Source organism: Petaurus breviceps, unplaced genomic scaffold, assembly GCF_028583685.1.
Source record: "Petaurus breviceps papuanus isolate PSGF00001 unplaced genomic scaffold, PetGlider_PUasm1.0 90925, whole genome shotgun sequence".
Lineage (NCBI taxonomy): Eukaryota > Metazoa > Chordata > Mammalia > Diprotodontia > Petauridae > Petaurus > Petaurus breviceps.
In genome coordinates, this window is record NW_027187380.1 from 33,883,911 (window position 1) to 33,898,086 (window position 14,176).

The 14,176-nt window shown below is 38.9% G+C and overlaps 1 protein-coding gene across 12 annotated transcripts in view; it reads right to left on the minus strand.

The window, feature by feature from the left end:
* The window catches only part of GAS7 (growth arrest specific 7), a 325,321-nt gene that overhangs the window by 167,079 nt on the left and 144,066 nt on the right, over positions 1 to 14,176 (minus strand). Inside the window, exon 1 of one of the 12 annotated variants that reach the window (XM_069076781.1) lies at positions 7,943 to 8,161. The exons of 7 other annotated variants lie outside the window; for them this stretch is intronic. Coding sequence is in view for 3 of the 5 variants with exons in the window: in XM_069076775.1 (XP_068932876.1) it covers positions 7,943 to 7,945 (3 nt within the window). In the remaining 2 variants the exon portion in view is untranslated. Of the gene's footprint in view, positions 1 to 6,127; positions 6,503 to 7,942; positions 8,162 to 14,176 lie in introns of those variants that run through there. 4 more of the 12 variants (XM_069076775.1, XM_069076778.1, XM_069076776.1 and 1 more) reach the window with 4 other exon arrangements.

The window sequence follows — 14,176 nt, forward strand, 5'->3', positions numbered from 1 at the left end:
TTGGTGTTCAAAGTCCTTCATAACCTATCCCTCTCCTGCCTTTCCAGGCTTCTTACATTTTATTTCCTGCCAAGTACTCTGATGCAGTGACACTGGCCTCCTGGCTGTTCCATGGATGAGACATTCCATCTCTTGGATTCCAACATTTTCTCTGACAGTCCCTCATGCCCGGAATATTCTCTCTCCTCATCTTTCCTGGCTTCCTTCAAGTACCAAGTAAAATCCCATCCTGTTAAGTGTTTTTTCAATTCTTAATTTTAGTGTTTTCTCCTCTTTTAATTATTTCCTATCTGTCATACACATAGCTCATTTGTACATATTTGTTTGCTTATTGTTGCCACTCTTGCCCCCCACTTAGAATATGAGCTCCTTAATGGTTATTTTTTGCTTCTTGTACCCTCAATGCTTAGCACAGTGCTGAAGAATAGTGGATACTTAATGTTTATTGACTGGCTGATTAATAGAGACTTGTTGATTGATTGACATGGTAAAGCACCCACAAAACATTTCACATTTATACCCAATTTTCTCTTTACACAGTCATACCCTATAGCCTCTGGGATAAATAAAAAAATTCCTTCTTAGTCATTGAAAAGCCTTTACATTTTGGCTCCCCTTTATCTTTTGGGGTTTATATAACACATTATTCCTCTTCACAAATTCTACATTCCAGCTATACCAGTTGTTAGTCATACATGACATACATTCCATCTCACATCTCTGTGGCTTCACATAAGTTATCCTCAGTGTCTGAGATGTTCTCTTGGCCTCTTGGAATCCCTAGCTTCCTTTAAGGCACAGTTTAGGTACCACCTTCCAGATCAGGTATCAGTTCTTTCTTCTATAAAAGGTGAATTAGGTGGATGGATTATACTGTGATAAGAAATGATTTTTTTTTGAGAAACAGTTTTGCAGAAACCTGGCAAGAAGTGTATGATTTGATGCAGAATGAAATGAGAAGAACCAGAATATATGCGGCAATTAATTATATGATTACATTATATAACAACTTTGAAAGACTTAAGAATTCTGATCAGTGCAACAACAAACCACAATTTCAGAGGACTGATGATGAAAGCATGCTGCCCAGCTCTTGACAGAGAGGTGATGAGCTCAAAATGCAGTCTAAGCCACACATTTCTCTGGACATGGACAATGAAGACATTTCTTTTGCTTGGTTATGTGTATTTGCTACAAGGGTTTTGTTTTTGTTTCATTTCAGTGAGGGTGGAGATGAGAAGGTGAGGAGAACTAGGGGTAGGATTATTTTTTTAAATGATAAAAAGGCCAGAGGGCATCACAAATAAGTAGGGAAGCTTTGAAAGTTATAAGTAAGCTCTACATAACAGAGATTTGTAGTTTCATGTATAATATTCTTTCCTGCATTGTATATGGAAATGCTTATTTTATTTGGTGTTTAATTTTAGAATAAAAAGAAAATAAGATTAAAAAAAGAAAACTCATAAGGTTAAAACCTCTTCTGAAAGTAATTTAAACTTTGAGAGTTATTTAATATTTAAGATTTTGTGATACCTTAAGGTCAACATTTTGAAATTTATTTGTAATTGTGCTATAAATATACAGAAGGGCAAAAACTTACTACAACCCCCCCCCCCATCTCTTTTATGAGAGACAACATTGCGTAGTAGATGGAGAGTTAGCATAAGGGTCAGTAAGGGCTGGGTTCAAGTCCTTTGAGATGATTTGAATATGTTCATGCACTAACCCTATGGTGGCAGAAATGAGAATTCATTTGTCCCCTATAGAAACCCAATAAAAATGAGCACTTAAACTCCTGTCTCTTCCCCTTGAGACACCTCCCTTCATCTTCATCTGGGTCCATGCTGCGCAAAACTCCCAACGTGAATCCATGGTTACATGGATGTTACAGGGAGAGTTACTCCCTGTGACTTTCCTCTGCCCCATTCTCTTCCTCACAAGGGCTATCTTCATAATTTTTCCCTATACCCTCTATGCCTTATTAAAGTGTGATTGCAGTCTCACTTCCCTCTGCCATCTTTTCGTGTTCAAAGAACCAGGTGTGTGCCTGCCCCATTTCAAAATTTCATAAATTAATTATCAATTCCAGAAACAGATGCATATCTATATTGGTAGAGGAAGTTTCCTCACCTGAAAGTTCCCTACATAAATGAAACAACAGGTCGAATCCAAAAAAAGAAAGTCTATATGAAACCCTAATAGTTCCTAGATGGAAGAAGTACTTTAAGTTCACTTGCTCTTAGATATACACCCAGGAGCACTATGCTCTATGACAGACTTTTTGAACTGTGCACATTTCTGTATTCTTGGCTAAGATCCAGCTAACAACAAAATATTTGCACCAAAAAATAGACTTTAGTGGCTTCCTAAGGATTTCTGTTGGATTAGGACTCCTTCTCTAATGGCAGTTAGAGAAGAGTAATAAGGAGCAGGGTAGGATATTAGGGACTTCTCATCTATTTATTTACCACAAAGTTGAAAGGCAAGATTTCCCAGAAACCACTCAAGTCATTAATCTCTGCTCATTTCCAAGGGTCCTTCTCTAGATCTGTGCTGCCCTTGACCCAAGGAAGAGACTCTTAGGTAGTCTCCCCTGTGATGTACAAAAAGTTTGAGGTCCAGTTTCTGGGGAATTCATCATTTTATTAATTATGTTAGCAGAAAATTAATAAAAGGGGTTAGTGGCACTCTTGAATGCCAAAGACCCCTTATGGAACCCACTCAACACTTATTTGCCCTTGGAAGAGTGGGTGCTCTGGAGGATAGCAATCAACTCTTATTGGTTAATAATTAATGAAAAGAGTGAATATCATAATGACAGATGAACCCATTCTAATGAACATCTGGGGGACAAGACTTTGATTAGTCTTAGACCAACTCCAGCCTCCTCTGGCAATCTAGACAAAAGATCTACCTCTAATTCAAACCTGTCAGTTGAACACAATGGCCTGGAATTCACCTTAGATTAAATCATTTGTAGGGTTCTCTAGTTGGGTGGAGTAACATCATCCATCTGATCCTTCAAGGCAGCTTTGACCTAAACTCCAAGTGAAGGGGAAAAAAAATCCTGGATCTCCCCAATATTGACGTAAGATTATTTAATAATAATTTCTCCTAGCCCAATAATAAATTCTATATTGTGTGGGCTTCTTAACCCAAAATACAGGAAGTTTCAGCCTCAGCTCCAAAGGAAAACACCAGGCAGCCCCAGTCACTTTGCTGATTTAGATGTTACTCCTAATAAAGGCAGACAAAAGTTATGCAGCCTTTAGTTTTCCCTTTAAATTGTATGAGCAAGGCTTGAATGAGATGACTTTTGGAATTCAGATTAATTTTCTCACTCCCTCACAGAGTCTCCAGGTCATCTACAGATCTTCCTGATGGATTAGTTAAGAAGAGAATTAATTAATGGGGATAGTTTTATACTGTAATGGAGCGCAAGACTAGTCAGGAGACCTAGTACCTAGATCTCTAGTCCTGTTTCTGTGACGAATTAGCTGTGTGACTTCAAGCATACATTCTTTGGGCAAATGCTACCTCATCTCTTAAAATATTGGATGGGACCAGAATATCTCTAAGATCCCTTTTAACTTTAAGATTCTGAAACTGGATGAGTGACTTCCTGAGAGGATAGAAGAAAAAGGTCAAAAAGACAAAGAACTTTATCTCTTGCTCTGAAGGACTTAGGATTTCCCAATGGATTCTGCAAACTTGACTTTCAAAAAATAGATTAAATATACTGTGGGAAGCCTTCTTCTGTCATAGACCTCCCCTTCACCCCACACACAAACTCAGGAAGGGCACTTTGAGACATTTCAATCTGTATAAATACATATAATGAAATATACCAAACCTTGAAAAATAATATCTACAGACATGGCAGCAGCAACAGATATACAAAGGGATGACAGAACCCCTAAAACTTGCATTGAGAAGCCACTACAACTGTTTTCAAATTCTGTTAAAAAGAGTGAAAGTGATTTTTAAAAGGTTAAGTGTAAAAACCCTTAAAAAAGAGGCTGGGGTGAAACTGCAAGCTACTGCACTAATAGGGATTCATTAGCATTATAATGAAAAGTAATTCTGACCCAAGCAAGGATCTTCAAATGTTGGTAACAAAGCTAGCAACAGATGTTAGGTCAAGAAGAATCATCTTAGGGAAAAAATAACTTCCTTCCCTTTTCCAGGTTGAATAAAGCTAAGGCAGTGTTGTTCTCCCAAGAGAAAGCCAAGGGAAGGAGCTCATTAGTGAAGTTTCTATGCTTATTAGGTGGCATAGATGATGCCTTGGGAAGATGTAAGTCTGCCACTAGGCATTTAACATTCAGAAGCTTGCTGGAGTAGGGCAGAAGGAACACAAAGCAAGCCAAGACCACCTAACTTCCAGCTGAAGCCCTGAAGACCAGATTGCCAACAGAGGCTACTGACCTGAGTTCTAGTTAATTTAAAAAAATAAAAAGTAAAATTCAATAAGTATTACTGATTTTTGCAATGGGACTTGTGATTTCATTGACATAGGGAACTCACCATATGGGAACTTCCTACTCCAATGCACTTGACATTTTTTAGAGTTTCTGACCTACAGCATTTGAGGGGTTGAGTGATTTGTTCAGTGTCTCACAGTAATAAGTCTGAACCCAGATCTTGAGTGAGGGCATCTGTCCATCACACCACCTGCTTCTCATTGATTAGACATTGGGCAGCTAGGTGGCACAGTGGATAGAGCTGGGCCTAGAGAGTCAGGAAGATTCATCTTCCTGAGTTCAAACCTGACCTCAGACACTTACTAGCTGTGTGACCCTGGGCAAGCCACTTAATCCTGTTTGCCTCAATTTCCTCATGTGTAAAGTGAGCTGGAGAAGGAAATGGTAAACCATTCCAGTACCTTTGCCAAGAAAACCCCATATGGGGTCACAAAGAGTCAGATACAGCTGAAAAACTACTCAACAAGAAAAAAACTTAAAATCATTTGCAATAATGTGTGTGATGACTATTTAAAGGCTGTTCCAGTGTAAGTGTTGATAGTAAATGTTTCATCAATATAATTTGTTTATTTTTAAATAAAATTACATTTTTAGTGGGGAATGAAAAGCACATTCAATGCAAAAGATGTGTTTCTGTTGATTTAAGACCTTGAGCTCTTAGGAGCTCCCTCCCCACTCCAATCAACTGCCCTAACAAATGGCAGAGTTGGTGGGGTCACCAATCTGCCAATTCTCTCTATGACATCTTTTACATCCCAGTTATTTCCATAGCACAACCATCATCATGCAGGTTCCAATCATTTGGTACTTGAATGAGTGAATATAGTGAAAATAATAAAAACAACAATAAAAACTAACATCACATGGTACTTTAAAGTTTGGAAAATATTTAGAGTACATCATCTCATTTATCAACACAACTGCCCTGTGAGGTAAATGCTATTATTATCCCCATTTTACAAATGAAAAAGGTGAGAGGTCAAGTGACTTGCCACCCAGTACAGTGTTTACAGTAAGATTTAAACTCAGGTCTTCCTGAGGCCAAAGCCAAGTCTAAATTTCTATCCACTTATACCATTGCTGCCTCAACATGGCAAAAATCTGATATTTTTAGGGTGGTAAGCTCCTGTTTGAAAAGTCCCTCCACAAATACAGATCGACTGTAGATGATTTATTAGATAATAAATTAGATAATTTCTAAGTTGTTTCCTAAGGCACATGAAGGTTGTCACTTGTTCAGTCACATAGTAAGTATGAGATCTGGACCCCACTCTTCCTGATTCCTTCCCTACTAATCCTTGCTGCTTCTTAGGCACCTGGACTCATAAGAAGAACTAACATTCTTAGTCTTAACACTTTAAGATTTGTAAAACACTCTCCTCATCTTTCTGCTCCCCACAGCTTTGCTATCATCTTCATTTCACAGATTTAGAAACTGAAGTTAAGAGGGATTAAGTTATGCCTATGGTCTCACAGCTATTAGGCAAGACAGAAACCCAAATGTTCCTACTCAAAATCCAGTGTTCTATCCACTATATCCACACTCTCTATTGCAATTAAAAATAAATGAAACAGGTTTCCTGCCTTCAATCTTCCTTTTCTAATCCAACAACATTTACAGAGGATTGGATGATTCAGCTTACCATTCATGAAGCTCCAGTGGCTTCCATTCACATCTCAGGTTAAAGTCAAACGAATGACAGTTTCTTCACAAGCACTTTAACCAGTTTGCACTACTATCCTAGCACTCTCATCATCGTGAATTCTCCATTCCAGGTGTGCAAACTCAGTCACGTTCCCCAGCATCTGACTTTCTTCTGATTAGTCCCAATGCAAGAGACTAACCTCTGTAGTCTTCACACTAGACATTTCCCAAATCTGGAATGCACCCCTCTTACTCTCTCTGCTAATCCCTCCTACTCAAACTCTCCTCCTCCCTGAGGTTTGTTTGAATTACCATATTCAGGTCCAAACACTCTAGCCCTCTTCAGGATAGAATGCAAAAAGCATTGCACAGCTGTAATGAGTTGTTTGGAGTTTTTTATATTTTTAGGGTGTGTGCTCTATAAACTTGTGGAGCTTGTATTTCCTGTACTTACACACCTTAGCAGATAATGGGCACTTAATCTGTGGTGCTTTCTGCTCCTTGAATAGGATACTCCATCTCCCATTTCCCATCCCCATTGCCAGGTTTTGGATGGATTGTCCCCTATGTCATGAATACTATTCTCCCTCACCTCTACTTCTTTCCCTGTCTTCCTTCAAGACTCAGCATCAAACCTTTCAGAGGAATGGAGAAAGTGGTTCTTGTTCCTGCCATCACTTTCCCCTCTCAGGTGACCTTCCATCTACTCTGCTTTATGTATTTTATTACTTTTTCTTTTTTTTTTTTTTTAAGCAATCGGGGTTAGTAACTTGCTCAAGGTTACATGGCCAGTTATTTCTGGGTGTGGTGCCAAGTATCCAAGCCTGGATTCGATCCCCAGGTCATCCCGACACTGGAGCCGGTGCTCTTACTCGCTGAGCCACCTGGCCTCCCTACTTTACGTATTTTATATGTATGTACCTGATTATTTACATGTATCTCTCCAATTAGTATGTGAACACCTTGAGGACAAGGTTTTTTTTTCTCTTTATTCATATTCTCAGAGTTCAGCACAATGGCTGGTACATAATACCTGTGTTACTTATTGACTAACTGTTATAACTCTCTAAATACTAACCAATTCTGCCTCCAGAGAAGCATCTCATGTGAAGACTATAGCTAAAACTGAGAACTCTCTTGGCCACAGAAAATATCTACTTCAGTGATGCTGGGAAGGCACTGGGATTAAAGGGGGCCCTCTTTCTGAAGCAGGAGAAAGCACTTTGTCCTAGAAACACAAACTGTAAAGCAACAACCTTAGAGCTTCTGTCATACTATTAGAGACTCTCTCCTACCTACAGGCAGCAATCATCATTATCATTACCATCATCTCTATTACCACCAAAAACTCTGAATGAAGCATTTTCCTGTACATGCTACTGCACTGGGCATCCTAAACAGCCTGTTAGACTTTTTCTAGTTTCTGCAAATGCTTGAGATTTCCCCATCTGTAAAGTTGGAACACATGCTATTAAATCATTGAGTTGCACCAGACAAAATCTTTGTTTCTCCACTTCTCAAATTACACACTTCCTTTTTAACTCCTTCTCCCTCTTCCATCTTTTTCTTACACCCTTTTCCCCTTCTCTACTTTCAGTATCACTGCTTAACTCCACCAATGGCCCTATTAGCTAGAAGAGGCTTAATTCTCAAACTTAAGCATTCAACTACAACAGCCCTGGTTTGAAAGAATTGAGCTTGTTTGTTTTTTCCTCCTTTAAATAGTCTCCTTCCATTATTCATGTACTTTTGGCAACATTAACAATAAAGAAAAAACAACAACATAATTTTGGTAAAGCAAACTCTTTCTTACCATAAGAGGACAGTGAAAGGTGACTGCTGACCCAGAGAAAAGAAGCACCTTGGTTTTGTTTGGAGTCTCCAGGCATTTGACTTCAGCCCATGCAGAGACTGACTACTCAGGCCACTTGCTTCCTTCCCCACAGCACAATTTGAAGGAAATGAAGCAAGAGGCTTCCTCAGGGTCAGGGCTCTGTGAACCACAGAGTATGTCTCTGTGGCTTTTCTAACCGTGTCTCTTTCACAGAGAATTAAATGCATTGCACAGTTCCTTCAAAATCTATTCCAACTCTTGTTAGGAAATCAAACGACTCATTCTGGACTTTCCAGATGTGAAGCTTCTGGAGGCATATTTTTTTCCCCTTTGCTCAGCTTAAAAAGTTGGGTTAGGTCACCGAACACAATGATCAGGCCTGTGCCACTGACCACTTGGGCCTCCCACCCCCAGGCCCTGGGACAAAGGCTGCTTTGTCCACTGTGCTTTGGGAAGAGAATCCTTGGCCCTTCCCCAACCCTGTCTGTCCTAAAGTGGAATGCTTGCTTTTAATTTCTAATCAGCCCTTTGTCAGCCTCAGCAGCCAAAACTGCAAGCCAGAAAGAGCAAAGCATGATATGTTTCCAGGATAATTACTATCTTGGGTCAGCTTGGAACTGGCTGGAAAACAGGTGTTGCCTGGACTGAACACCAAGGTCACCTGCCCTTACTCTCTCCCCAATATAACCAAATCATTTCTTGTGAGGGAGAATGCCAGTGGGCACAGAGGGTGCAACAGGCAAATCTTAAATGACTCAGTATGCCTTGTGCCTTGTACCTGCAATCTTTTCTAAAACATACAAGCTACATCTTAGTAAAAGATCACACTCAACTACCAATCTGTGGGTCTAAGGTTGAGGCCTTTAGCTCAGGTTTCAAATTCAAACCTCAAATCCTCACTTGCTGCATGACCCTGTGCATGTCACTGTCTCACTGGCCTCTTTACTATTTTGTGAACAAGACCCTCCATTATTCAGCTCCCGGTATTTTCTCTGGCCATTCTTCATGCCTGGAATGCTCTCTACTCCTATTTGCCTCCTGGCTTTCCTGGCGTTCTTTAAGTCCCAACCAAAATCCCATCTTCCACAGGAAACCTTTCCCAACCTCTCTTTATTCTAGTGCCTCCCCTCTCTTAATTATTTCCTATTTCTCCTGTATATAGCTTGTTAATACATGTTCAACTCTAAAACACACCCTCTGACTGGAAAGGGTGGAGGTTGAACATTGGAGAGCTCTTCCCTAATCTTCCACCATTTAAAGAAGACACTTGAAATTCACCCCATCATCTCCCACCCTGCTGACCTATAGATCATGATCTACAGAAATTTCATTTCATGATCTATAGAAATTCACCATTTTGCAAGGTGAAATCAACTCTTAAACTCACACCTCATTTCCCATCCTGCTACAGGACTTCATCATGCCCCCAGCATTCAGCTTTTTATTTTTTTTAAATATGTTGTCTTCCTTGTTAGATTGTAAGTTTCTCAGGAGCAGAAACTGTCTTCTTTGTATACCACAATGCCCAGTGTATCCCACATTAGCATAGTACCTAACATATAGGAGTCTCTTGAAAAATGTTCATTTACTTAATAATTAAATTTATGCTCCTATGACCCATGGAGAATCTTTCTCCTTCAACCCTTTAACTGACTGTTATATCCACTGCTATTTCCTAGGCTTCCACTGAGGATTGGCCTTGGCACTATTTTGAAATAGTCATGGTTCCTCACCTCTAGACACTGTCATGATGAATCCCAGTGGCTCGGGAGGAAATACATTCCTCATGTAGGCCTTGCCTTAAGCAGTACTGCATATTCTGACCCCTCCCAGAGACTTAGCAACCTTTTATTCTGCCCATCACAAAATTCTCCTTCTTCCCAGGATACAAAATCTCTTTTAAATTGACAGTTAATCCAATAAGCTGATTGGTGACAATGTGACACCATCTTAGATAAAAGGGGTATTTTTTACCTGAGTTCTCTGAAGATGCAGTGCTAAAGGGATGACAGTAGAAATTTCAGGCACCACAGCCAACCAGTAACTAAGCAGGTCAAGAGCTTTTTTATGGAACCTACTCCAAATCAACTGGTGTCACTGGATTAAAGAGCTTTAAAAACAAATTTGGAGATGACAGTATTGCCATTGTTGCCACCTCTTCATTTTCCTTGTCTCTAAAATGAGGGTATTGGACTAGATCCCTAAGGTCCTTTTGAGATGCAAAGTTTTACATAAAACCTGAAATCACCTTATACAGAATAAGGCAAATAAGGATAACATTTACATAGCTCTTTAAGGTTTACATACATAGTATCATCTTATTTGATATTTTTATTCCCATTTTACAGATGGGGAAACTGAGGCAGATGGAAGTTAAATGTGCCCATGTTCACACAGGTAGTAAGTGTCTGAAGCCCAATTTGAACTCAAGTCTTACTGATTCCAGGTCCAGGACAGATGTATTATTCTACCTTGATCTAATGAATTTAGTATCTCTGAGCAAAGGCATGAAACACGTGGGGGGGGAGGGGGAGGCAGGATTCATGAAGTTTTTAAAAATCAGATTTCAGTGTTTCTCTAGCACTGTTCATTTGAAGGATCTTGACTAGTTCACACAAGTAATCTGTGGATAAATACATGGGTGTGCTGGAGTCAGCTCCAGAAGTTTTTAGTGACATTTTCAGTGACATTCACACCTTGGGAATCAGCAAGCATTACAAATCAAGGCTTAAGTTAATGTTGGCTGATTGACTAGACTTAAGAAGGGACAGAGAAAATGTTCGTGCAATTTAAATTGAAAGTTATGTATGAAGTTCTCCCCACTCTTCCTCAACCAGCCTCCCCCAGAGAACTGGTTATAGAACATTTACCAGCACACCCTTGGAAACACACACACACACACACACACACACACACACACACACACTTCATGTTCCTGAACCACCAGAATTCAGCACTAAAGGGCCTAAAGAGCAGCCAACACAATCTCCTATCTCATATACAGCTACCTCCTAAAGCTCGATGGCTCTATTGTGTGACTTCAATCTTGCTAGGTGATCACTGATTTTGTGTGTATGCCTTCTATACTATTATTCAACAATGCTTTTGATCTTAATTTGTTTGTCCAAGTAAATATTTCAACTGGGAAGACAATATGTTGACAAGATAATCTGTTTAGAAGTTATATTCCTCAGCAAAAATGAATAGGAATTGAGCTTTATCAGTCTTTTGTACATTTGGTTAGGTTGAGTTAGTCCCTCAGAACCTAATGACCACCTAAATGAGTTCTTGATCCTGAAAGATTGGAAATGACCTCACCAAGGTCCTAGACCCTACTAACCTCTCTCTGCCTTTCTGTCTGTCTGTCTTTAACCCCTCTAACCCCATTAAAAGTAAAATTTCATATCTAAACCATCAGAACTTGAACATTCAATCTTTAATGTCAAAGCTTAGTGGAGTTAAACTATCCAGGGGACTTCTTTTTTGTAAAGAGTATTTTATTTTTTCAAATTACATTAAAGACAATTTTCAATATGCATTTTTTGTAATCTTTCCATCCCTCTCGCCTCTCCTCCCCAAGATAGCAGGCAATCTGATATAGGTTATACATGTGCAATCATGTAAAACCCAGGGGAACATCTTAAAGGGATTATCTTTTTTTTTTTTTAATAACATTGTGATGAAGTAGACAGAGAGCAGGCCTCTGAGTTAGGAAGACCTGGATTCAAATCCTGCTTCTGACACACACTGGTTGCCACCTAAAACAAGCCACTTTTTTCTTGGAGCCCCAGGCAATTCTCTAAAACTATATGCTACAAATCTTCATTGGAGGTAATAATAATAACTATAATAAAATTTATGATAACATTGAACATATTATCTCATTTTAGCTTTATAACAACCCTGGGAAATAAGTGCTATTTTACAGATGGGGAAAGTGAGGCAGAGAGAGCTGGCTTCCCCAGGATCACACAGCTGGGAAGTATCTGAGGCTAGATTTGAACTCAGGTCTTATTAATTATCATATCCACTATTTTATCTTATTGCTGGTAGGGAGTTTCCTCACTGGGAGTCCTCTATACCAATAAAATCAGAGGTATATTCCTCCCATCTTGTTTCATATTCCCCCGAAAGAAAAGAGGAGACAAATCCAGTTAGTCAGTGAGATTCAGGACTAAAACTAAAAATCTGGTCTTCCTAACTCAGAGGCCTGCTCTCTGTATACTTCATCACATTGTTCTCAAATTGTCATTAAAAAAAAAAAGCAAAATCTGTCAGGGTTTGGGGCAGCTAGTTGGCACAGTGAATAGAGCACCAACTCTGGAGTCAGGGGGACCTGAGTTCAAATCTGACCTCAGACACTTGACACTTACTAGCTGTGTGACCTTGGACAAGTCACTTATCCTCAATCTTCTTGGCTTCCCCCTTCCAAAAAAAAAAATATATCAGGTAGAGGAAGCTAGGTGGTAGAGTGGATAGAATGTTGGGTCTGGAGTTGGAAGACCTGAGTTCACATTTTACTTCAGACACTAACTAGCTGTGTGACCTTGAGAAAGTTACTTAACCTCTGTCTTCATTTTCCTTCTCTGTTAAATAGGGACAATAAGAGCACCTATCTGCCTCCCAGGATTGTTGTGAAAATCAAATGTGATATTTGCAAAGTGGTTAGCATAGTTCGTGGCACATAGTAAGCTCAATGTAAATGCTACCCATCATAATTATCATCATTATTACTCTCGGTTATACAGGGAACAGATAAAGTTAAATTGCCAGAGTCTTCTGTCTTCTCAAATCAAAAGGCAGAAATCGGTCTTTCAGAATCTTTAAGAGAAATGTTATAACTTGAGTGAAATAAAATTCATACTTCTTTATCCTGGGAAATCTGTTTTTGCTAATATTTTCTTTCTTTGAAGTTATCTAATGTCTAATTCTTAATTGTCACAAAGCATTCTAATAGGTTCACTTCTTTGTTCTCTTGATATTTGCTTTACTGATCTATCACTTTCAAAAGATTTAATGTTATCATTGATTACAATGGACACTAGATGGGTTTCGACCCTGCTTATTTATCTACAAATAGGCAAAATTCAATATGGATCTGAATTTATATGTAGAATACAACAGCAAACCTGTAATCAACATCCATTAGATCAACATAAAATTCTACCAGCCTGAATTTTCCAGTTTTATGAAGTTAAATCTGAAAAACAAGAACTACATCACCAACTTTAGCTACTATTTCTCAATTCAGATCCATTGAAATGTATATAGTTGGCACCCAAAGAAGTTTCATTCTGAATTATCTATTGTTCTCTATAGATTGATTACATATGTCTTGCAATTATTATTGGTAAGGAAAACTTTACATAAGGTAGTTTTGTTTAATTACTATTATTGGTTGTGGTTGTTGGAGGTTTTTTTGATGGGGGGGAGGTCAAGGTGTTTGTTGGAGGGGTGTGTATGCCAAAAAGTGACTAATATGCCCAAATTGCATCAGTAATAAAAGGGAAAGAAAAGCATCACTATATAGTAATTCCTCACTTTTTTCAAAATGTTTCCCAATCATAAACTTACCAGTTTATTCCACTGGAGAATCTCCTGGGTTTTAGTACCTAAGTGAACATTATTGCCTAAGTGTGTGGTCTGAGAGTATTATCTCCTTGAGTGGTCTAATTATGTGGTCCATGGGTCAGTTTAATTAATACTGACCACTACCCCCTCCTCAATCACATTCATATAGCACCTAAAAGTTTACAAAGCATTTTTTTATACAGGACCCTACATTAGGTCCTGTAAGGGATAGACTAAAGTGTAATTCATACTCTTTATCCTAGAGAAGTTTAGAAAAAACCTGAAGAGAGAAGAGAACAAAAACACGATGAGCCATGAGCTAAGAAGTAGTGGCACAGTGGAAAGAGAAATGGCATTGAAGTCAGAAACCCTTACATGCTTGTACTGGTTATGTAACCATCGATAAGTCATGTAATCTCTCAATGTCTCAGGCACTCTTTAAAGACTATAAATATCAGAGCAATTACAGATCTATGTGGGTATATGAAGACTTCACCAAAGAGGGTCCAATACTAGTGAAACCACGAGTCTTGACTTGGAGCAGGGAATAATACCATATGAAAAAAGGAAAAGAAGGAAGGAAGACTTTATTAAGCATTTACTATTTGCTAGGCACACACTGTTATGCACATAACAAATATT